The sequence below is a fragment of the Mugil cephalus genome, chromosome 4 (assembly GCF_022458985.1).
Source record: "Mugil cephalus isolate CIBA_MC_2020 chromosome 4, CIBA_Mcephalus_1.1, whole genome shotgun sequence".
Taxonomy (NCBI): Eukaryota; Metazoa; Chordata; class Actinopteri; order Mugiliformes; family Mugilidae; genus Mugil; species Mugil cephalus.
This window is the reverse complement of record NC_061773.1, coordinates 27,281,754-27,307,316: the sequence shown is the minus strand read 5'-3', so window position 1 is coordinate 27,307,316 and position 25,563 is coordinate 27,281,754. Positions and strand designations below refer to the sequence as shown.

Here is a 25,563-nt window from a genome sequence, read left to right as displayed (position 1 = left end):
ATACAAGTTGTAAGATCGGATGACAGTGATAATTCATTGGTCTTGTGCAGAAAGTGGATCAAGTTTCTTGACACTCCACTGAACAGATGTGAAAATAAAATGCCTATGCATACGTGTTGCCTGAGTACTGTGTTATCCGTCTGTAGTTTGTTCGGATCAACAGGTTTCAGTGGCTGCTGCCGCCGCTGCGGCGCTAACGCCTCATGATGTCTCTTTAGTTGAAATTGCAAGTTGGTCGTGTTCCTTGAATGTCGAACTGGAGCGAAGCACAGTTTGGAAACTGCGTACTCTTTGTCCAGCTTAGTAGTTCCTGCTTCAAAACGTCAGTTTTTTGATTGCGTTTCAAGTTCTGGCTCTGATGCCATGCATTGATGTCATATTGTAGCTACGAAACAAGGTGCTTGCATGCTTAATATATCTTTAATTGTGTAGACACAGAATTCCTCTATAAATAAATAAATTCTCATGCAGGAGCGAGTAGCACTGCAGCGACATCTCATGCAGAAGTCGTTTGAATTCGGCCCAAAACACAACTTGTTCTTTTAAAGTCGATATTAAGACGTTCAGAATCGACATTGTATCGGGAAGAAAAAGTATCGCGATATATATTGCCATATCGGTGTTTTTTTCCCGCCCCTATAAATAGGCTAATGGGTGAGTTCAGGTGAAGCCGAGAGTCTTGACCTCGGTTTGAGAGGAGGTAGATTTCCTGCCGGCGTGACAGCGAAGTAAAGAACAGTCTTCACCTGCCTGGCAGCCCTTTTACTACTCGTCAGTCAGTCAGTCAGTCTGCAGAGCTGTCAGCTCCCATTGACAGCCCGTCTCACTCATCACCCGCTTCCCCTCCTCCCCCCTTCATATTCACCTCTACAATGGATGCTTCTCTGTCTCCGGCTGCCCATCTGTCTGCGTGTCACTGCTGATATCTTCTCCTCTTCCTCTCTTTTTTTTATGCTCTCGCTGGCTGTCTCTCTCGCCTCGCTTATGCCAAACATTCTCCTTTCCCCCACCACCACCACCACCACCCTGTCCCACCCACAGCCCCCTTTTTTTCCCCCCTTCCCTCCATCTGCTGCATGTTTACTTGTCCTCAGTCGACTGCGCTGGTGTGACTGCGAGTTCTGCACCCCCCCCACCCCCCACCCCCTGCAGCAGAAGACCTTATTTACACTCCTGCTAAACAAGCCCAAGGGAGAGCATGATCCCCGACGACACGCCACTCACAACACATCCCTAATAAGCCACAAAGAAAAGGAGGGGAGGGGGCGAAACAGATGATAAAATAAATAAATAAATAAAAAAAATCTCTGTTTCTGTCTCCGGGCTGTGTGTCCATTAGTGCAGGGAAAAATCTGAGAGTGATGGCAGTGATTAAAGAGAAGCAGCAATTAACAGGCCTGGGCTGCAGAGGTGTTTAAGAGTCGTCAGCCCCTCGTTTGCCAGCTCTATAAATGAGTAGTTGTTAGGAGTAATTAGCGCACCATCCACTGCAGTGAGAGGCGGTATTTATATTACATCAACATCAAAATATGTAGGAGATCCAAGCCTTTTCTTTTTTCTGTTCCGCTGCAACGTTCTGTTCCTGAAAGTCGAATCCTCCTCTCTGTCCTCCAGACTTACACCTCCCTGCACGAGGTCCTGGTGTCGTTCGGGCGGAGGGTTTTGTGCTACCCGCTCTACAGGCACTTCGGTTTGGTCTCTGCCGCAGTTCGGGATACAACTAAGATCTTGTTGTCAGGTGAGTCACACACACAAGCTCATAAAAAAAACTGTTAGAAGAAGTTCAGTTAGAGAATTATTTCTTATATAAGTCAGAAGATCATAATGTTTGATCTGTTTATTGTGATTTACAGTATGTTTAAGTAACCTATCACCATCTGCAACAAGATTACTGATCAGCCACAACATTATGGTGAGGTGAATAACATTTAAACCGTCTTGTGACGATTAATGTTCTGCTGGGAAACTTTTGGACCTGACATTCATTCATATGGATCAGACTTAGACCTAGACCAGACCAGACACCCCCACCCCACAGAAGTGACACTCCTTGATGGCGACAACATGCAGCCTGACACAGACACACACACAATAACACTTTAGGAACTGAAAACTGACAAAAGACCTGGCCTCCAAATTCACTAGATCCCAGATCCCAAACTAATCTAGTATCTGTGGGCTGATCCGTAGAGGCCCCTCCCCTCGACCTGTAGGACCCAAAGCCTTCTATCGGATTCTATCGGATAAGTCACCACAAAGGAGACGTTCACAATATTAGCAAGGTGGTCATAATGTTATGCCTGATCGGTGCATGTGTCCCTGCAGATCTGGATAATTTTCTCACATTATTATAATTTCAAAAATAAGAGATGGTTAATTTTAGAAAAATGAAGGGGTGGTAAAGCCTGTTAGTGACCCGTGCTCTCGAGTCCCGAGTCATTTGTGGGTCTTGTGTTTAAACGATGAGCTGAATCCAACCTAATTTCTCTCCTCTGAGAACACATGATCTTTTCCTAATTAGTGTTAATTGATTCTGTCCACCCTGTGGTTTCTCTTGTAAATAGGTTTTAGCGTGCAGTCAGATCGTCTGTCGCGTTGCCTGCAGCTCGATTGCTAAAAAGGCGGCTTGATATCCAGTGTGTCCTCGCAGAGTATTGTCTAACAGAAACAGCTGGCCTTGTCAGACGAAAAGTTGTGCACGTGCGCACTGCAGCGAGCGCTCGAGAGTAATCTTCCTCCAGCTAAAGCAAGAGAGTGGCCGGGGCTCCCACCCCCCTCAGGGAAGAAAATGTGGATTATCCGAGAACGGACTGTTGACTTTGATATCTGGGAGCCCTGTGTAATCTTCGAATCAAAAGCCCCCGCAGACAGCTGAGCGTCAGCAGTGTAAACACACTCGGCCTGTGTGAGGGCTAAGATTATCCAGTTTGGGACGATTCTAACACGAGTAAATGACGGCAAATTAACGGCCCTTTTAAGCTCCAGATTAGCATTTCCTCGCCTCATTAAATCAGAAGATGAGTTTATCAAGAGAAGGGGGGGAAACAGCCGTTGGAGTCACCGTTTTCATTCACCTTCCGCAAAGAACACAAATGCATTTGTCTATTTGGAAATAAATGTATGTAATTTTAACCCCAATTATTTGGAAGTATTATGGAAGAATGAGTAATAGGTCTTTTTCATAATGAAGTGTAACACTACAGTAATTCGGCTTGGCATGCGTCTGTGGGTGTGTTTCCTCCCAGCGTTACTCTACACACTAATTAATTTGTCAGGACAAGGCGAAATGGAAATGCACGCTCCATTTTTGAGGCACTTCATTTAAGTGGCAGTAAAAGCAAACATTCGTAGGTATTAGCCAAACAAACCCATTAATGGCAGCACACCGGGTTAAGGCCTTGGAGGATATGTTATCCGGGGGTAAATATTTGAACAGCCCTCTGGCAGTGTGGCGAGTATTCTCAAGGAGCTCCTCCACCTGCTTCCTAAGTGCTGTGACTATAAAGCTACCGGGTGCAGGTACAGGGAGGCCGAGAGCCTGGAGCGGGGACTGGAGTTTGGAAGTGACGAAAGGAGGACCTCTGGGTTAATGCTGCTGTCATGATCGGGGCTGACAGCTCAGGACAAGACAGGAAATGTCAGATGAGGTCTCCTCTACAGATCCATCCACTGTCTCCTTTTTCGGCTGTGCATTCGTTTGGACACTTTTGCAGCCGTTGTACAATTTCTTCTGGGATTCTGAGAGGGCTGATGACGACTTTTAGGTCGGAGCAATGACACTTTTCATGCAGTATACGTATTTTATTATCTTCATAAGGACCAGTTAAGAGTTTTTTCACACTTTGGCCTCTATGACCCTCAACCCTCAGGCCCCAGACGTCTCATAACAACAACAACAACAACAACAACATAATCAGTGGTGGACTACAGGGTTGTGACGATGCTGCATCTTGACCCTTGTTGGGCTACGTCCAATATTTACTGTTGGTTCACCACAACGATGAGCTAAAAAGGATTACATACTGTAATCCGGACTGTATTTTTGTATACGGTTTATGCGCATGCTCCGCCTCTTCTTCTTTTTTTTTTTGGCTGCGTTCTGTAGCAGAAACAGCGCCACCCATAGACCTGGGATATGTACTACAACCTTTCTACAACAAGATGCGGTTTTGCATCCACCTTTAAGGAGAAATTCTTGACACAACGCCGAGGAGAACCAAAGAAAAAAAAGATAATTTTGCTGTGTGTGAACGTGGCCTTAGACCTCAAAGCGGTTACATCCAGATTGGTCCTCAATTTCTCACAGCTCTTCAAAGGGTCTGTTGTGATAAGGTTTTAATTAAAAACACAAGAAAACGCGTTGAGATCACATTTGAGAGATCTGATCTCTGACCACATTCGGAGGTGGTCTGGGTCGCATGTGTCCTCATTCCTTTGGTAGCGTCAACAGTGTGTCCTGAATCACATTAAAGACCTGCTCTACTCTACAGAGGTCCTGCCAACCGCTGTAATAAATGATCACCTGGAAAGGAAAACGCACCATAAGCGATGTTTGTTCATTCGTAATCAGGGGCCTTTTAAAATATTCTGCCCTTGTAGCTGTTAGCCAAGTAAAAAAAATAAATAAATCTAAGCAAGTATTTACAAACGACAGTATTATAATATGAGTACAGTGTGAGATTCTGTGCCATGTGTGTTTAACTTGCGTATTTCCTCAATCACTGATGTCTTTATTTACATTTATTACCAGAAATGAGTGGTGTGCATGGAAACTTCCAGGGTTGGGTTGGAATAATCTGAGTTTTGTGCAGGTCTAACTAATGTCAGGGTGGAGATCAATAAATAAAAACTTAACGCGTGAAGCCAAAGTCGTGAGGCACACTCATAAAGTAGAGCTGTAGCTCTCAGTTCTGGAGCACCAGTAGAAATCCATTAGATGATGTCGGAGTTTATTTTGTCGGAGAAACTGGTCCCTTGAGATCTGATAGTTCAGATCAGCTCTAGGTCTGGACAGGCCCGTACAGATGATATACAGTAGCTACACAAAAGTGTTTGAAAGTGAATGGGATTGAAGAATGTAAAATTTCACATTTTCACTTTGCTGCAGCTGCAGTTTTTGGAACTGGCATTTGAGTCCTGAAGACACAGCAGGCTTTTGTTTTTGGTCCACTTCACGCCCACCGCGACAGCCACTCGGCAGCCCTGAAGGAATCACTGTTGCACACGAGAAGTGCCAATTCTTCCCCAGTAATCGTGGATAACCTGATTTCGCTTAATTGCTCCAGCATTTCACCGAGAATCGCAATGTTGAACCGGTCCAGCGAGCAACCTTTCCTCCAGTTTCATACAAACGACTTCCATCAATCCTCCATCTTAAAAAGAACTGAAATCTTTTTCAGGATGCGATCCAAGCCCTGGATTTTGAGGGCAGAGCTCCCTGCATACGATCCCATGCTTTAAATGAGAACCAAATGTTTGTTCAAGGCTTTCCTCACTGCGAGTGCTCAGTTTATTTTGATTGGTCTGGAATGTCTTTGGACAATGCCAACCAGCTATGCGGAGGTGGAGAGGAGCATTTTCTCCAGCCCTCAGTGGATTGTTGGCCACATCATACGACTATTTATATGCGTGATTGGAGGGAGAAATGCTGTGGCACTTTGGCCTGCTGCATACTTCGGGGTAAAAAGCCATTTGCCGGAACAACAAAAGCCGATTCTGTGCAGTCCTGCATGTGTGATGAATTTGGTGGTGAGGAAAGCTGCAGCATGCTCGCTAAACCGCTTTCCAAACACAACTGTCAGAGTGCAGGTGTCAGTCATGACTGGGAGCCCCCATTATCCAGTAGATAAACATGTTTGAAAGTTTACATACTTTGACTGGTGGATGATTTATGGAGATCACGATTAAGCTGAAATTGTATGTAATTAATGTCACGCCGTTTCAAATATACGTCAAATGTAGCACATGGAACAATAAAGCCCTGAAATTAACATTGACACAGTGCAGTTATGTAAATGAAGAAAATGAACAGTTAAGTGCTTTGATTGAAATGCTGCTCGTCTAGTCCAAACACATGACACATTACTTGGTTTATACTGTGTTTGGACACCACTGCAAACCCATCTGACTACTTGCCATTCTGCACCTATACCGAACTCTAAATTGCGACTTTTGCAAGATTATCTTTTTGCAGTCTCTACAAATATGAAACCCTAAAAAGCTGGAGTCATTATGTTGGTTGAACCTTCAGGGAATTTCAAATACTAACTCGTTGGTATTTGATGGTCAAAGCACTTTTTTTGGCAACATTTCTTTCGATAGTTCCAACATTTCACACAAACGTCTAATATGAATTTACCCTCCACAACTTCTGCCTCTTATCGTTGCATCATATAACAAACCTCTCCACTAGTACGTAAAGTCATTCCCTGGAGTCACACAGTCTTCAGTATATACACCACATCAGGCATAACATTATGACCACCGTCCTAAATATTGTTCAGGTCTCCCTTGTTCAGCCTGGTCAACACCTTGTGCTGCTCTGCATATTTTTTGAGTTGTTCCTTAAGTGGTTTTGTGTGGCTGCTGCCCTCAAGGAGTGTCATTGCTATGGGGTAGTTGTGTCTGGTCTGGTCTAGGTGGGTGGTTCATGTCTAAGTAACATCCACATGAATGAATCCAAAAGTCAGGTCCAGACGTTTCCCAGTAAAACACTGAATTGTCACAAGACGGTCAATGTTATTGACTTTTCCTGTCAGTGGTCTTAATGTTGTGGCTGATCCTTGAACTGGTTCCAGTTTCTTGCAGTCCGTGAGAATGATGTGCCTCCAATGTTATTGATTGCTTTAACCCATGGTCCTGCTCACCACATGACTTAACTCTCTGCAGCTGTGAGACACTTATTCAAGGAATCGAGGAGAGGAAGAAATATTAAGACTTAGCTGCATTCGCTAAATGAGATCAAAGTTATGGCGGCTGCAATCATTTCAAGGCTGTGATTTCATGCCGGCATTGTTTCCCATTAATTGCTTAGACTATAGCGGTCCAGCATCCATAGGTTCCCGACTCACTGCAGTCAAAGGATAATTTCAGCTCATTAATTTGTCAGATTTCCTTTGAACCTCTTAACACACAATGGACTGTGTGCAGCCTGTGGTTTATGCACATATTCATTATGCATGTGTAACTTGAAAGTATATGTACCTAACTGAGAAATGATCCTCTTCATTCAGAACATGCAGGTTTTTAAGTAAAACCTGTTTCGGGAATTGATGCAATGCATAGTTGTAAAACAGCTTCAATTTGTTACATTTATGTGAATTAAATATGTGTGAAGTTTGCACATTCACGAGTGTCTCTTCAGATGCGAAATGGATACAGATATGGATTTTGCATAATAGCCATAAAGACTGAACTGATGCCAGCGCTATTTTTTGATCAATTCGACAGACAGTCTGAGGACAACCACCATTAAACTGACAGATTGAATGCCAAAAATAGAGCTGTCTTCTTTGGTCCTTTTGTCTCAGATGAAACGCTTCTTTACCAGGGACTCTTCTTAAACCGTATGGATCAAATTACCCTGCAGCTTGTGGGATTTCCCTCTGATCCCATACCTTGGCTTTTATGTATGGAACAATGACTGCGAGCCTTTAGATGCATGCTGCGTCTGCCAGCAGCTGGAGTGCATTGTCATCCTTAATGCTGAGCATGAATAACACTGTTTTTTTTTTCTTCCATTTCCTTGCCGCTCTGTGTTCCTGCACACCAGGGAAAGCCGGCGTCCTCAAATGCCTGCTGGATATTCACAAAGTCTTCAGAGAGAACGACCCAGCCTACATACTGAACGATCTGTACCTCACAGACTACTGCGTCTGGATCCAGAGGGTCAAGTAAGTTCGCCGGAACGCACACAAATCCGTGCACGCACACACTCCACCGACCTTCATCTCTAGAGAATTACCTTCATTCAGCTGTCATGATGCAGCAGTACTGTAGAGGAGAGGATTAGCCGTGCCACGGACCAATTGAATGACCGATCCTTTGAGAGATGCAACCTCCCTCGTTTCCGTTATATCGTGTCAAAATGCGGCGTCGTTAAAGCCGATCGGCGGGGCATGAAACTTTTTGTGCACGGGGGTCAACTTCCTGCACTGGTACGAGCTAAACATGCAAAATCTGCACTTTTCCTCCTCAAGTGATACAGAGCCGATGTCTCTCTCCTCCTCCTAGTTCATATTTAACAATTGCTTACACATTTCAAATGTGCGCCCGCGAGCACATTACTCAGTAATGAGCTCTGTTTTACTCTTGGCCCGGGATCAGCCAAGTGGTGTGCTCGCCTGGAAAAAGCCCAGTTGAAAAATGTGTGCCTGATGTTGTAGGCTCGGCGCCCAGATGCAGACACGATAAAAGGTCCGGAGGGATTGAGTGCCCCCTCCCCTCCCCTCCCCTACCCTCCCCTCCCCTCCTCTCCCCTCCTCTCCCCTCCCATCCCACCACCTCTCACATTCTCATTTCCACGTTTTTCCAGAAGAAGTCTTGCGTTCTGCTTTTTTTAAGACGCTACGGCGATCGAGCTCGACATCTGGGTTTAGGGTTTGACGGGATCCCTTTTTCCTCTTCAGACCAGTGAGGATCCATCTTTGCAAATAAAAAAGCTGCGATAGCCTCTGTTCATTTTATGGCACGTGGAAACTCGGATGGTAATTCCAGTGATTCCCTCAGTTTCTTCTGTTTAAACTCGGACCGCGTGTTGGAGGCTAACGTTAGCGTATCACGGTGGTATCTCCTCAAGCGGCTTCTGAAATTTTTGATATTCTACAGAACCTCACTTCTGCCTGGCAGAGCTTGCAAATAGCTTGGCTTTTATCCAGTTCGCTTCTTTCTTTCTTTATTTATTAAATTTCTGACTTAAGTTGGGGCGGCTTACCCAGTGGAGCTTTGTCTGCATCCACCGTGTTTGCACTGAATGCACTCTCGTGTTGCGCGATTGCAGTAGTCGATGCTGGTAGCATGAAACCATGGCTTGCTTACTTTATGTCATGGCTACGTGGTTACGTCATGTTATCATTGTTATGTTAAGTGTTATGGTTTGTGCATTGCATACTTAACAGCGCTTGTGCGCATACATGACAAACCGTACTGTGTCAGGGTTGTTCCATAGCCAAGCATGGTAAGGTTGGAGTCTCACTAGCCACAGAATCCAGACTTTAGGGGGAAAGCTTGGCACGTCTTAGCCTCACTAGGGATGGGCACCGATAAGATTTTATTGATACTGATGCCGTTATCGATTCTGCTTATAGATCCGATTCCCTTATCAATTCCACCTCTGAATTTTTGAAAAAAGTAGACGTTTGCAGTTTTGTCTGACCAACAGCAATTTTGTTGAGTTTCTAAGCAAGAGATAAGAGCTCGGATAAGAAAACAAATGGGAATTGGTCAGTGGATCCTCGCTAGTTCTGCTCTGCTGAGACTTGGCAGTAGCTGCACTCGTTGACCAGAGGTTGACCAACACATGTCTCTGTCAGCATCTAATGCCATGAGTCGTCAACCAATGCTTCATCACGTTGGTGGTGTTGCTTGTAATTCCAGTGCTGCATAGTTTGCACGTTGCGCTGTTGCAGTCTGTTCTGGTGAAGAGAAGCTATTTTGGACCGATTCAGACTCTTCGCCATCACGTCTTCCTTGTCATCACGTAAGCATGATGGCATGTGAATGACATGCTTCAACGTCAAGATTTTTCTTCATCTTCTGTTTTAACAACTTTCAGGTGGATTACTGCCACCATGTGGCCTGGGGGTGTAAAGAATCGATAAGGGGAATCGATTAGCATGAAGGCTAATGATATCGATGAATCGAACCAGCTCTTGATGCTCTATCCTTTATTCTATAAGAACATGGAGCTGCTGAAGCTCTGTCAACTCCCTGAAAAACTCAATCGGTCTCGTCTTTACTGAGGGCCACCGGAGCGCTGCCCCGTCCCCGTCCTCCCCCTTTTCCCCACTGTACATTGGAACTAAATGTCAGCTTGACCTAACACGCCACGCACTGCATCGATCATTAAACGGATTAGCCCCGCGCTCTCTTGGCACTGACCTGTGATTGAATTGTTAGATTCTCTTTGAAAAGGAAAGCGGAGTTTTTGTTTTGTCGCCTCTAGCGAGCCGTCATGTTGTGAAAAAGACAACCAGATTAGCAATACCACTTCTATCACCTCCAGCCACTCGAGAGAGCCGCAAAGCATAAATAGCTGTTTTGTTCTTGGGAGTGTGAGGAGAAATTTCTTACAATCTCCTCCTGTGGTTTATGGAGCTATTTTCCCATGTTTGTGGTACGATGTGAGACGGAGCCTGCAGCTCATTAGAGCGACGCCTGTTCTGCGAGGTTTGCAGCAGCCCTGATTTCCACGGGCCGAACCTCGGCTGCCGTACGCGCGGCGTGACGACCTGACAGGCTCGATGACAGATCGCGTAGGTATTGTTTTCCTTGGTGTGAGATATTCCCACGTGCAGGATTTGTCATCCTTCGCTAAGTGAGTCGTCTCTGGGAGCCCGGCGGTTAGACGACGTGTAATCCATACCCACCCGGCGTGTTTCCCCGTGTATCCAGCTCGCCGGGCAGGGCTGCACATGATGGACGCAGCGATTAATGGACGTTCGCTTGCTGGAAGGGGTTGATTTATTTAATCTCTTCGCTGTCCCACATGCGTTTCGACTCCTGAAGTTCCTCTTGACTGCCGAGACATCGTCTCAAATTTACAACCTCGTAAAGACTTCACCGTGATTTAAGCCGCGGGGGCGGGCGCTCTCCTCCTTCACTCTCACACGCAGAGAGCGCAACCCCTGCGAACTGAAATCAAGAGTGTAACCTCAAAGCAAATTGGTCCTCACATCGCCTCAGTGTTGTTAAACTTTTCACCGTTCCAGAGTCTGTCCGTCCTTGTCGGAAAAACCTTTTTGATTTGGCGCTCGCACACGCGTCCAAACCTAATTATCTCTGAATTGGTAGCAGAGCTTTATTCCAAACGGAGCTGCAGCCTCTCCTGTGCGTTACTTTTCAGTGTTACTTGTGAAGGTCTTCTCCTGCCAGAAACCCCTGCAGAGTTGCTGGACGGCAGACGGAAAGAGAAAAAAAAAAAAAAAAAGCGAGGTCTCCTCACATTCTCTCCCTTTGTGTTCCCTCCCTTTATCAAAAAGCTTGGAGGCAGGCCAACGTAGACTCATGGCAGCCAGCACAGACAAAGCTTATAAGCCTGGGTGTTGTGTTACACTACCTCAGTTTAATCAGAAGGTCCACAACTTCCTTTTCTCAGCGCTGGTTCACTTGCAACCACCCACCCACCCTTATTAATTGGGTCAATTAGATTCTCGCAAGGAAAAAAAAAAAACTAACACGGGAGCATACAAGTAGTATGCTCCAGGGTTAGTCTGAGAGGAGGATGAAGTCATTAGTGGAAAGGCAAGAAAATTTTGTTCTGTTTTTCTTTTGTTTCTTTCTTTTGTGGTGCAAATGTGTGAGTTTTTTTTTTTATAAGCCGTGTGAAATGGACTGTGACAAATTACTCCAGAGACTGGAAAATTGACAAGAAATGGTTTGCGGATAAGCGGAGCCTCACACCACAACGGCTAAATGGAGAGGCTGGAATAATTGTGAATGGTAGGTGTGAAGTGAGCAGTCCTCAGAAACAATGGGTGTTGTTTTCACCGCGGGAAGATGTGCAATGGAAGAAACGCATGTGTGCAGCACCACGTGAAAACAACAAAGGCAGCGGCCAAGAATCAAGTTGTGTGCGCTCCTTTTAATTTGGGAATGCAGATAGCGGAGCCCTCAGCGTTTTCTTCCTGCGTAATCTCTCTCCGCTTCCCTCGCCTCGTTCGTCCTCTGCATCGCGTCGGTAACTTTGGCCGTCGGGGACACGGTGTCTGCAGCTCTGACAGCAGCTTCCCGTAGGGAAAAGCATCTGGAGCGCAAACAACCACCATCGCCCCAGGGCAACAAGGTCAAGCGTGGGGAGGGAGGGGCGGGGGGAGTGTGTTAGCTAAGGCCTGCAGTCAAACTCTTTAGAAGCAGATTCCCCTCAGCTGAGTGAGGCCGGTCAGGTCACCTCAGTTTACCCGACTCTGGGCTGAGAGCTGAGCGAGGTCTACGCTTCACTGTGACTTCAGCGATACAAGCAGCAAACTGTCAGCGCTGCACAAAAGCAAAAGAGGAGGAACTTCTTCTGTCCCCTGAAAACAAACCTGAAGAGGTCTTACAAGTGTAGATCCACTGAAGCCTAATTTAGGCTTCTGCGCTCAAGTGTTGCAGAGGCTCCGGCATCAACGCAGACACCTGTGCTGACTTCGCTTGGTAGTCAAGTGTTTCTGCTTTAGTATTTCCGGCTTCTTCTCCATTTCCACAGTTTTCAAATTGATTGAATTGGATCAGTAAAGAACCGGAATGGGTAACTGAGGTCTGTAGATACTGATATTTGTATAACTCGGCCAAATTCCAACAAAATTTCGCCAAAGGTTTGCACAAGTATAAATGTCTGGCATCGTCTTTGCATCGGGTCTTTGCGTAGCCCTGCACAGAAGCATATTTGTGGCTTAAGGTTCACAGAGCTCCTGCAGTGGATATTGATCTTGGTTTCATGCGGATGCTCTCATTTAATTTCCGAATTAGAACGATGTTTAATGAACTGTTAAACACCGGTTCTGTAACATGTCAGCCACACGTCTGACATCCGACACCCAGATGTTTGTTTGGCGCGGCTTCCACCAGGCGACGTCGCACACGACTGTCAAACTTGCCCGTCCTAAGAGCTTTGAAGCGGATAATGGAGCTGCTCTATCAGCGCTGAAGGAGATCCTCAGGGGCCCCCGCTGGGGAGAACAAAGGGACAAATGTCTCCCAGCTAACGGGGATAAGTAGTACAGATTTCCTCTCAGCGTGAGGCCACTCCAGATTTCTGTCTTGAATACACAGGCTCATTTTAAACACAGGCTGCTATGTTTGCATAACGTCCTCTATCCACGTTTCCAGTGCCGACTCCAGCTAATGCAACTGATTATAGTGATTCTTTCATTTTTTTTTTCTTGTGTCTTTGCAGCTTCAAAGGCTTGAGATGGAGGCGTATCAAACCAGGCTGCTTAACATTGCAAATTAGATGTGAAATATTGTGTCTGTGAGATAGAAGAAGGTAGTAGATCTGCATACACCGATCAGCCAGAACATTATGACCACAGACATAATAATCATCATAATTCAATGTTCTGCTGGGAAACTTTTGGACCTGGAATTCATTCATGTGGATGTTATTTAGCCATGTAGCCCCCACCTAGACCAGACCAGACACCCAAACCCCATAGCAATGACACTCCTTGATGAGGAGGGTTTGGGATCTAGTGAATTTGGAGGCCAAATGAACATGTTCATGTGTGTGTGTCAGGCTGCATCCTGCTGGGGACGGTTGCTGCCATCAAGGTGTGTCATTGCTGTGGGGTGGGGGTTTCTGGTCTGGTCTAGGTGGTTCCTACATGTGTAACACCGCTTTCATATCGAAAATACCAGGTTGACACGGGATTTTCAGACTCGCTGATCTCACGGTCTTGCCAGTGCACTGCCATGATGCCGGTGTATAAGCTGTATATAAACACAGTCACACATGCATTCCCCGAATGGTAGGACTTCCCGAACATGACGTAGGGCTAATTCACCTGTGCGCTGTCACAATGCATTTGATTTGTTTGATTGAAAAACCATAGTGTAAAATCCTGGGTCGCACGTAAAAACCCACGTCAGCCCGGATTTTTCGTGCCGTGTGAAAGGGGCTTAAGTATCATCCACACCAGTGAACGCCAGGTCCAAAAGTTTCCCAGCAGAACACTGAACTGTCACAAGACGGTTTTAATGTTGTCAGTTGTGAAATCTCCGTGCCCTGCAGTAAATTTGTTGATGGGTATAAAGGACAAAATGATAACCCAGGATGTGAGAAACACAATGTTCCTTCAAAGTATCCTCCCGGCCTGTCAGCGGATATTTACGACACCGCCGATGAACCATAGATCAGTGTTTCCACGGTCCACTAACTCTTTTCTGAGGTTCCTCTATGCCGGGTCTTGAACGTTGCCTGGCTGGATAAATACATCTGCGTTTCTCATTTCTGGAACCGGAGTAGCTACTAGTGCTTCGGACCATTCCAGTTTTCAGTCACACTGGTGGATCACATCTCCCAGTACCCCCCCACCTCACCCCACCCTCGCCTCCGGCTAGTGAACGATGCGATTGCAAATTACTCCGGTGCTTATATTACACAGATTTATACATCTGAGCACAAGCTTTATCTGAGAGGTTTTCAAGAGCAGAGGCGCTGAATGAGCGTCTCTCTCAGTGAGCACGAGCCTAATGAAAGAAATGTCAGATTGTAATTTAGCTCGGCTCCGTCCCAGACACACATGCGCTCTCTCTCTTTCTCTTTTCCACTATTCTCATCTAAAGGCTTTGGCAGATGGAGGAGTCTTTGTCTCGGCAGAAGTTTTCCAACCTTGAAAAAAAAAGCAGCCCCTCCTCAGTTTAATGAAGGCAAGCCACAACAGCGGTGTAGTAATGACTGGATTGTGTACAACATTATCCCCCCTCCACCTCCTGGACGGAGCCTTTGTGTTCACCGCAGGCTGAGCTTCTCCCACCACAGAGCGAGGGAGGGGGGGAGAGAAAACAAGCGCGCCTCTCCATTGCTAACTCAATAATGACTTCCCACGGGGGAAAGAGAATACGGGGCAGCCTTTGAAGTGGCTGTGCTGCAGGAGGCTCTTCTGCTCCGGCCCCGCTACAGGAAGCTCTCACGTGGGTTTTTTTATGGAGCCTGGCTCCCTGACGGACTCCGTGCAGGCTGCTGCACACACTTTCTTCATCGTCGTCGCCATCACCGGAGGTTAAATTAACGGCTTGATATCCTGCGCTCAGTGTTTGAAACGAGCTATTTGTCACTGTTAAACAAAAAAAAACCTTGGGGAATCTTTTGCTGACTTTCACACAGAGTTATCCAAAGAATGTGGTGGTTTTCTGGGTTCACACATAAGTCACCTCGAAGGACAGCTTGGGATTGTGTGAGGAGAATGGAGCACCGCCCACAGAGGGAGGGAGGGGGGGGTTGTGACGAGGCGTCTGTGGCGCTCGTCTTTATTTCGTCGGGGCACATTTGGAAAGTCTGCCGTACAAATTTGAAAATTAGCACAAAGGCGCTGACCGGTGCTTTTGTCTGTGCTGTGTAGAGATGTTTGTGAGTCTGTCCACCACGATATCTCAGGAATCTGGGAAGTGTTCGCTATAGAAATACGACTCCTAACTAACGCCTGTTCAGACCTCACATTAAGATCTTTATTAAGCTTTAGATACGTGTGTTCAGTCCTGGTGTCTCTAACGAATCTCGACCGCTGCTCCAGACCCGAGAACAGCTTTGTTTTATGTGTGTGCGTCTTGACTTTGACTTCAAACGTTAACCTCCTCAGACCCAATTGACCCATTAGGTTATTATTAATTGATCTCCACCCTGACGTTAGTTAGACCTGCACAAAACTCAGATTATAACTCCAACCCTGGTTGTTTTCCATGCACACCATTAATCTCTGGTCATAAATGTAAATAAAGACGGTGAATGAGGAAACTTCCTCATACCTTATACATCAACCTGACCACATCAGTAATTACAGAAACACACACACTGGAATTCATATTAAATACTTTTATTTGTAAATTCTTACTTATGGAACAGACATCACTTACACCACTTTATCCTTTCAGGTGATCGTTTATAATAGTAGATTTATTATAATACTTGAGTGCAGGTGGTCAGAGATCAGATCTCTTAAATGTGATCTCAGTGCATCCTGGGCACCTGTTTTACGTGATTGGATGTTAATGCAGCCGTCTCAACGGACCCTTCCAGACGTCTAGGACGTGTTTGACTGCATTTCTTTGGTTTGAACACACAGTTCACCTTAGGTCACATTCAAGACGACCTGCTAAACATGGTGCTTTTATTCTCGAATAGTTGCCATAAAAACTCTGTGATGTCTAAATTCAAATTATTATTGCAGTTGATCCAAAAACCACTGAAGAGAGGCAGCTGGACTAGAAGAGATTTTTTTTCTTCAGTTTTAAGGGACTGTTGGGAATTCGAGGTTTAAACAGGAACACCTGTGGGTGCAGACCATCAGAAACTTGCGTGACTTGTTTCTGTTAACGAGCAGAAACTGGCACGACTGGTGTCAGCGACGGGTGAGTCTCAGCAAGTCGGCATCTATCCGTTAATGGACACAAGTCAGGCATGTTTCTGTTGGACCAGATCCACAGATGTTCCAGTTTAAACCTCAACTTACCTCCAGTTTCTTAGGACTGAAGAAGCTACTTGGATCAAAAAAACGCTTTCTGGATATAAACCATGACCTGGATCACCGAGAACCTTCACAGACATTATAGCTATTAACCAACTAAACAACAGACGAACAGAAGAATTAACTAAAAGTTCATGTTGATGGTGTGTGGTGGTGACTGTGCGTATAGAAGCTTCCAGGGTTCAGTTATGATGTGAACTCTGCTGCAGGGTCTTTAAAAATAACCAACGTCTGGGCACAGATGAATAAATATGGAATTATTTACATGTCTCATGTCTCTTTATTGCACATTGCCGTTTACAAAGATCCATCAGCTGTATTTGCTGTACTTGCTGTATTTGCATGCAGAGCACAGATCTGAACGGCTTCTGCTTCAGCTTCTGCTTCTGTTTCAGCTTCGGCTTCTGCTTTCAGATTCTGCCAGTGTGGATGGGAAACACTTTGGGTTCTCGGCGCGTCCGTGTTATCCAGCAAACCTGTGAGATGTGTTTACTCAGTCCCTACTGAGGTCCTAAATGAATGCGAGCCCCCCCGCTAGCTGCTTCCATAAACACTTAAGTCACCAGAGTAGGGAGCTCATTAGGCCTGCACTGGTAATGAGGAGCCATCCTGGTGCTCAGCAGTGGGTTAATTGGACCAGAGAGGGCAACAAGGGCTGAGTGTGTGTGAATGCGAATGGCAGCGGAAGAGTAGCCCCCTCCCTCCTTCCCTCCCTCCCCCCTCTCCCACCACACACACTTTCTCCCACCCCGAATGGACACAGTCTGAATCGGCAGTGACCCGCAGAGGTCGGCTCGTAATCACCATGGCGATGGGGGCCAGCACGCACGCCCTCCCTAACCGCGCTGGGGGGACGAATAGCAAGCACTTAAGTTTTTGGCAGCACGGCAGCCGCTCCCAGCATGAATAATGTGCGAGAGGAGGCCTCCGTGCAATCTGATGGCTTTACACAAACAAGGCCTTGTAGGAGGACATTCATCAGCAATAAAAACGCTCTCCCTCTTTCTCCTCAGCGCGTCGTCTTCTGCAGAGACGCGTCCATAAAACCGAGGGGACGGGAACGTTGTCTAATGTCGCCACTTTATTGGAGGATTCTCTTAATCTTTGAGACATTTAGCTGCGGGGCTGTTGCCTGTAGTCATTCTCCGTCCAGGCCTTTTTTTTTTTTTTTTTTTTATTGACTGGACTGCAGTCAAGACTTGGTGCACAGCTGCAACCGTCTCTCCAGCCACTTAAGGACCGGCTGAAGCTTCATTCTTTCCACTTCCACCGCACCCACGTTGTCGTGGCCTTTCTCTCTCTCTCTGGATCTGAGTACTCAGGATTTAAATCTTGCTGCGGACGTTTGCGAGAGCTGTTTACCTCTCCTCTGTGTGAGGTGAGGTGAGGTGAGGTGAGGAGGGAGGGATCTGCCTCTGTCTGTAATTCCTCTCTGTCTCTTATCACTTCTCGCAGGGGGAGAGCGGCGGTGAGGGTGGGAGGAGGGGGAGGAGGAGATCCTGAGCCCGGCGTATATCAGCAGCGCTCATCTTCCTACATTATTAAACATCCATATTTCCATATTTCATTGAGCCCCCGTCGCCTCTGCAAATCGCGCTCTACTTAACATTCATATGAGGTTTGGTTAATGGGTATTAGATTTGTAGATGGTTATCCTGTGGCTATGTCTTTAGTACGCGGAGCCAGTCCATCAGTCAGTCGTCACGTCTCTTCTCTCGTCTCTGGTGCCACTGATGTAGTTTCCCTTTCTTTCCTCTGTCTCCGTGCAAACACCACAAGAACTTTTTTTTTTTTTTTTTTTTTCCATTTCACCACAGGTCCAGGAAGGTGACAGCCTTGGGTGCGACGTTAAAAAAAACCTCCCTGGAGAAAAAGGACTTGGAGCTGGAGCTTGATGAGCTGGAGCTTGCAGCGACAATGGTGGTGGAGGAGGAGGAGGAGGAGGAGGAGGAGGAGGTGGAGGAGGAGGTGGTGGGAGAGCAACGGGATTCCAGGATCGCTCCCGTGTCTTACGGTGACAGCAGCAGAAGCAGCAGCAGCGACTCATCCGACGAGAGCGAAGAGTCTGAGGCTGAAGGACAGGGCTGCGCTGAATCCAAGGAGGGAGGAGGAGGAGGAGGAGGAGGAGGAGGAGAGACATTTAAGGACAACCCTCCACAGCCCCAGCCCACCTCCTCCTCTCCCTCCCCCTCCCCCTCTCCCATCCCCCACCAGCCCACGAGCACGTTTTTCTCTGCAGAGGAGAGGAAGGTGGACGCCCGTCCCTCCAGACAGCTGATCCAGGAGCTGGGGGATCAAGTGGCGGAGGAGCTGAGAATCTCTCCGCCAGACTCCAGCCTCGGAAAACAGCTGGACGAGGCTGCAGCGGGGAGCGCCGAGGGCACATCTGGGAGGACTTTCTTGGAGCTGAGTCCTCGCAGGAACCCTTTACTCATCGTCCAAACACAGGAGGACCTGCACGATCCTGAGACGGACTTCATCAGCTGACCTGTAAACTCTTTGTAAGTGGCACGAGTGTTCCTCCAGTGATGAACTTATGTTTTTTTATTGTTCATTAATGAGAATAAAAAAATAAGAATAATTGTGGTCTATTTTTTTACTCTCTGAACATTTTGATTTTTTAGGAGTTCAGTCCGCTAACAGTGATCTGCCAACAGTCTATTAACCATGTATATTTCCTCTGTACATATTTACACCTGTTACATGTCACGTTGGGCTTCAATAAACAGAAAAGGCAAAGATATTCCACCAAGCTGTGAAGCGTTTGTCTTTTTGTTGCCTGTCACTCTGGAGCTACTTTTAAAGAGAGCCACTACTCTCCTCTTAATAAATAGCAGGAAGAGCACTAACCTCTCCCTGACGCCTCGGCATTGATTGAAGTGGAAAAGACTCTGTCTGCACTAAACAGGGCAGTGGAGCACGGAGCCGGGGCCCGGGTGGTGGTGGTGGCGGCGGAGGGGGGGTGATTGATTCGGCCGGCGCGAGCGGAGGAGCGGCGTCGACACGGCTCAATATCATCGTCCGCGTCTTAACAGGCGAGAGAAAACAAACAAGGAAGCACATGTCAGGCAGATAGATGAGGGCCGCGAGCGAGGAGGAGGAGGAGGAGGTGGAGGAGGAGGAGGCGGGGGAGCCGTTAGTTTGAGCGATAAGAGCACCCCAGGACCCGAGGCAGCCGCCAGATAGAGCGGCGGAGACAAACCGACACTGTGGCTCACGCTGCGGCCTGTAGGCTTTAACTAGAGGAGTTAAATATCCGTGTCCCCTGAGTGGACTTGCATTGATTAGTATAATTAAGGAATACAGAAATGACCCAAATTAGTGAGAGTGGTGTGGTGATTGTAACGGGTTGGAACCAGCTGAGGGAGATCTAGCACAGCCTCTGTGTTGCTTCAGGCTTTTATTCTTAATTTAATTTCAATTTTTTATTATTATTTCATCCGGCTTGATTGACGGCAGCTCTGGAGCCGCCGGTGATGATGATGATGATGATGATGATGATGACGACGGCTCTTTAGGTCGGTGGTGCTGGTGGTGGTGGTGGTGAAGGCGGCGGCGGCGGCAGCGTCTCGTCGTGTCGTGTCACAGAGATGGATGTTGTTGTCGGGAACCTCCCAAGAAGAGACGGCATCGCTGTAGCGTAGCAACCTCCCTCGGGATCCAGCGACATCATCGCCGTCCCATTTAAAACCCCTTCTTTGCAGTGAGTGCTGTGACTTGACTGCCCCCCCCCTTCCCTCCCTGCAGGCGGCGGATCCCTTCTCCCCGTTGGGGTTTCACATTGATTAAGTGACACGGGGCCCCCGATGCCGTTTTTCATCTGAAAGCAGTGGCCTCCGTATTCCTCCATTAGCGCTGCCTCCTCACTCGGAGCCTGGCTGCTGCTGCTGCTGCTGCTGCTGCTGCTGCTGCTGCTGCTGGTGGTGGTGGTGGTGGTGGGGGGATGGGGGGTGTTTGGGGTCTGGTGAGGGGTCCTCAACCAACCCCCCGACACGTCTTCTGAGTTCTTTCGCAATTAATTCTCTGTCTCTTTTTAAGTGGGCTAGGCCGCGGTTTAATGGACGCAGCTGATAAATTCTACGAGGCGGTGCTTAATGTGGCGTCCGTGCTCTGTTTTGACTCGTGTTTGATAAATCAGGCACTTACACATGTAGCGAGCGTTCACCTCTGACCCCCGACAAACTGATAATGTCTTCAAGACTGATTTGACTCAGCCTCGTAATTAGGTAATTAGGCAATTAGCACTGGAAGATGTCAAATAATGAAGGTATGTCTGCTAAGGCCTTGTGCTGAATGTACAGACTGTGCATTACACATCATCATGTTGTACAAAGAATCCTTTAAATGTGTGGAATGGGGGCACCCCAAGGAAGCTATTTAAGGCTTATAATGGGGGGGTTCCCACAAATAACACACTGAAGTTAGTGCATCTTCGTTTTTTCCCAGTGATTTTGACTTGTTAACATAAACTGTGAGATCAGAGACACGATCTATATCAACATGTCCAACATGTAAAGGAGTAAAATGATCATGTCACTCCTCATTTAACAGTCCATTAGATACTAAGCTGTAGCCTTGTAACATTCTCATAAACTACACTAATATAGACCCATCAGCCACAAGATTATGACCCACGTCAGGAGAAGTCAATAACTTTAAAACCATCTTGTGACAATTCAATGTTCTGCCGAGAAACTTTTGGACCTGGTTTTCATTCATTTAGCACCAATCTAAACCAGACCAGACCAGACCAGACCAGACCAGACACCTCCATCCCATAGAAATTACACTCCTTGATTGTAGCAACACAAAAACACTTGAGGAACAACTTCAAAAAACATGAAAAACAGCACAAGGTGTTGGACTGGCCTCCAAATTCAATAGATCCCAAACTGATCAAGTATCTGTGGGATGATCCACAGACAGAGGCGCCTCCCGTCAACCCATAGGACCCAAAGGCCGCCCACTAACGACATTCTGTTTCCAGACACCCTCAGAAGATCCATGTCCATTATCTGATGAGTCACAACTGTTCTGGAGGCAACAAGGGGGAGACCTACACAAGATTAGGAAGGTGGTCATAATGTTACGCCTGATGTGGTGTAAATATACTGAAGACTTCGATGCAATGACTTCTCGTACTGGTCGAGAGATTTGTCACATGACGCAATGATTGGTGACGTTGGAATTATCAAAAGGTGTGATTCCAAAAAATGTGCTTTGACCATCAAATACTAACGAGTTTGTGTCAAAATTTGAAATTCAACCAACATAATGACTCCAGCCTTTTAGGGTTTCATATTTGTAGAGACAAAAGTCACAATTTAGAGTTCGGTATAGGTGCAGAATGTCAAGTAGTCGCATAGGTTGGCGATCCAGAGCAGGATGCTTTGGTGCTGAAGACCCATGTCCATTCATTCTCTGATGGGTTTTGGAGGCACGAGGGAGACCTACACAATATTATCTGGTCATAATGTTATGCCTGATCGGTGTATGTAATATACTCTTATATTTCAGGACTTCTTAAACTCCTCCTGGCTAATTCACGTAGCCTTCCTGCTATGGAAATGCATTGCTTGACGTAAGCACACAGATGAGAAGCCTGAGACGTGAAAGGGCATCTTCTGTCTGGAAAGACAAGGTGTCTCATTGTCCTCGTGAGCAAACACACGGACTCAACTGAAATCATCCGAAGACCAAGCGAAGCGTTTTAATGTAAAGAGCCTCTACGTCAACAGTGAATTAACCGGGACCAGAAATTTAAAAGTAATCCCACTCAGGAGATAATGCATTCCTTTCCTTGTTTTTGTTTTATACGGGAAAGGCAGCGGCAAGGACGGTGTCGTAACCAGCACCCCTCCACCGTCCTCCTCCTCCTCCTTCTCCTCCTTCTCCTTGCCTCTGGTTGATTGTAATAGAAAACTCAATCTCCTCTCCCGTTCCCTGAGAGCCAAAGTGATTCTGGTGCTTGAAAAGATTAATAGCCCTCCAGAAGAAATGAATCAGGTGCTCTTCAGGGCCTGACTCCTCCGACGGGCGTGCAGATAGAAATCCTTTTGTGCGGCGTCTTTCTCTGGCGGTTCTGCGTCGGCCCCCCCGCTCTCGCCCTTTTTGTGGCCTCCGTCCCGCGTCGTGTCGCTCCGAGGGATCGGCCTCGGACGAGACGAGGTGGACGAGGCGGGAAGCAGGTGGCTCAGTCTCTTGAGTTCCTCTTTGTAGTCGGCCCTCTTGAAAATGACTGGCGTATGGTAATGAGGGGACGTCAGAGTCTCTCTCCGGCTGACAGTGCTGACGGGGAAGGATTATCTAAATGGGCTATTTTCATGCTCTTAATCACAAAAGAACCAGTGAAACACCCCCCTCTTCTCCGTACAGCGCGTGTGTGGGAGCATGTGTGTGTGTTGACAGCGTCGGCATCCACTTGTCGTCGGCACCGCTGCCTGGCTGATTCACTCTAATTGGTGTGAGCAATGTCCGTTAAATCACTCCCTAACTCTCGGTGGACGTGTGCTATCAGGCAGCTTAATGCAGCAAATTGCCTCTGCCATGCCGGAGCCGTGTGCGAGAGCCAGAAAGCCTCTCATCGTTATACACCGCCTTGTTAAGTGCGTCGGGGGTTGCAGGTGACTCTGTCGAGGCAGGGAACGTTTTATAAGGGAGAACAGCCGCGCGGCAGCTCGACTCTGACCCGCCGCGGACACGTGAAGCTTTATACCGACGTCTGAGGTACGCCGCGGCTCGTCGCAGGCTCGTTTCTGACGAGGCTGCCTCCACATTGTGGTTCAGCTTGTTCTTCCTTTCTGTCCACAACAGTTGCTCCTCTGCCCGAGCCAGTCGCTCCACCACGCTTTCCAGAAAAGCGCCGCGCTCGTGTTTGTTTGCCTAGCTGAAACAGCTGTCAAACGCGATTAATATTTCAGCGGGAGACCGTGCTGGAGGGAACCTCTAAGTGCGAGGGGAGTTGGAAACAACAAGGCAGCGCTGTTGCTTTCTGGCGTACGCTCCCTCCTCGACTGTGTCTGCTGCATCTATGCGAGCATCCGGCTCAGAGCCTCTTTTACGGCCGTGTTCAGACCTGGCGTTAACATCCGATCTCAGGTGATCTGCTTTAGTCTGCATGTTTACAGGAAAAAAACGAATTATTGCCTTAATCCGACTTTAACCGGACAACTTAAGTGCATGTAAAACATGCAACTCCAGAGTTCTCCTCATCCGATTAAGACGCCCAGATAATGAGATTAGAAATGGATTTTCTCCGGCATGTATACGCCTTAATCTGACTTCTAAGTGGACAACACTTGTGCGTGTGCTCCACAACTGATGGGCTGGCGAATGACCACTGAACAAAAGCCGGTCGCAGAAGAAGAAGAAGGTAAACAGAGCCAGTGGAAGAATCACCTGAGGGATAGCGCCATCTTATCTGCACCTGAAGTAGCAGGAACATTATGTATGAGATCTGATTGTTGTTTGAAATGCCGGTCCGCTGCATGGACGACTCCGGTTGTTTATTATATGACGTCATAGGTCAACTGGAAAGGGAGCCGTATTGACCCGCTGATAAGACACATATCGCCACCTAGTGTGGAGGAGGAGGAGGACATGTTTCCGTCAGTTTTTTGATTTTCTCTGTCGCATGTAAACTGAGACAAGGGCCACATTCAGAAAGTATAATTTCGAGCATAGCTTCATAAAGCTGTGCATGTAAACGCGCTGAATGTCTCCTGTTTCCAAACCAATTTTATTTATATAGCGTCAATAACACAAACTGTCTCAAGAAGATGCTTTACAAAAAATGGTCTGAAACTTCCAGAGCATGCCTGAAGGAAAAACTTAACAAGAAGAAAACTTGAGCTATTGTGGAGGGACCCATCTGTCTAAGGCCAGCCGGGTAGAAACAGAGAAGAGGAACAAGATAAACAAACTTCTGTCATAGATACATCGGACTGAAGGAAACACGTAGCATCTAATAATACAAGCTATAACTGATGATCTTATGTGACAGTTTGAGAGAATAAGGGGAATCATTGGCAGGTTGGAGAATTGTTCATCCAGGTAGGAGTGGATAACTGCAGGAGGCCATGAAGACTGGGGCAGGCTGATGAGACCAAGACAACAGACGTAGTTTGGGACTCCACATGTCTGATACACAGCGCTCCAGGCAGATAAACCCCTGTGAAGTAGAATAACAGCTATTGTCTCAAATGGATCTCTGCCGCTGCTCCAGAACCGAGAACGGCACAAAACTCCAGCACTGGAAGCTTCCATCTGAGGAGGCCCCGTGAATCCCGAAATGAAGCAGCGCACCATGTGAAATCAAACCGCACAGCTGGTGTCGTTCCAAGCCGGAGTAGACGGAGCAACAATCGCACCGAAGCTTTGATGCCGAAACCTCCGAGGCGTTTGCTCAGTGGCGTTTGCTCAGCGCTCCCCTTGGCTTCCGTGTGAAGTCCACGTTCGCAGCCTTTCCCCGGATCAGAGCGGAGCGGGCTAACGATGCCTCGCGGATGTTAACAACCAGGCCCGGGAACACGAGATTTCTCCCGGAGTGCTCTGCCGCACGAGCTCCCCTGACACATGCCGACACGAGTCCTCGACACTGATGAAAGCTCCTGCGTACGTGTAAACACAGAAAGACACTCTGCTGCCTTTTCCGAATTCCTTTGACGTGCGCGGGGCAAACAAACACAGAGACGTGTCCACCTTGAGAGCAGCACAACCTCGTCCTGTCACGTCTCATCCACAGATCTCTCCTTAAACCTGCTCTTCCTGCATCATCATCATCTCACTTGCGGCCTTCTCTCGTAAAGTCACTCTCTTTCTACATCTTCCCCCTCCCCCTCCACCGACACGTACGACAAGAGTTGGCCTCGCACCGTCTTCCCGTCCCCTGGGCTGTGTAGCATGAAAGCAGATACCCACATGTGTCGCTGCGCCGATCCTGTCAGCATGTCACGGATCGACTCCCCGCCGCGATTGAATCGCTGTTCTGTGGCTCGGAGAGGTGTAGATTACATCTGCATGGGTACAGCGCGGTGCCTCCCAGCTGACACAACGGCATCAGCATGGAAGGAGAAAAGTACAGGTTTAAATGAAAGGAAGAGGAAGTTAAGGAGGAGCACAGGACTTTCTTTACATCCTGCTTTCTAATTTCTTGGAGTTCTGCTGCTCTCATCAAAGACCCAGA

General features: G+C 47.3%; 1 protein-coding gene across 1 annotated transcript in view; it reads left to right on the top strand.

The window, feature by feature from the left end:
* Nucleotides 1–19,131, top strand: part of shq1 (SHQ1, H/ACA ribonucleoprotein assembly factor) — a 35,373-nt gene extending 16,242 nt beyond the window's left edge. Inside the window, exons 10-12 of the mRNA XM_047584221.1 lie at nt 1,615–1,738; nt 7,772–7,892; nt 18,197–19,131. Coding sequence (XP_047440177.1) covers nt 1,615–1,738; nt 7,772–7,892; nt 18,197–18,866 — 915 coding nt within the window. The 3' untranslated portion in view covers nt 18,867–19,131. The remainder of the gene's footprint in view (nt 1–1,614; nt 1,739–7,771; nt 7,893–18,196) is intronic.
* The last annotated feature ends 6,432 nt before the right edge of the window (nt 19,132–25,563 follow it).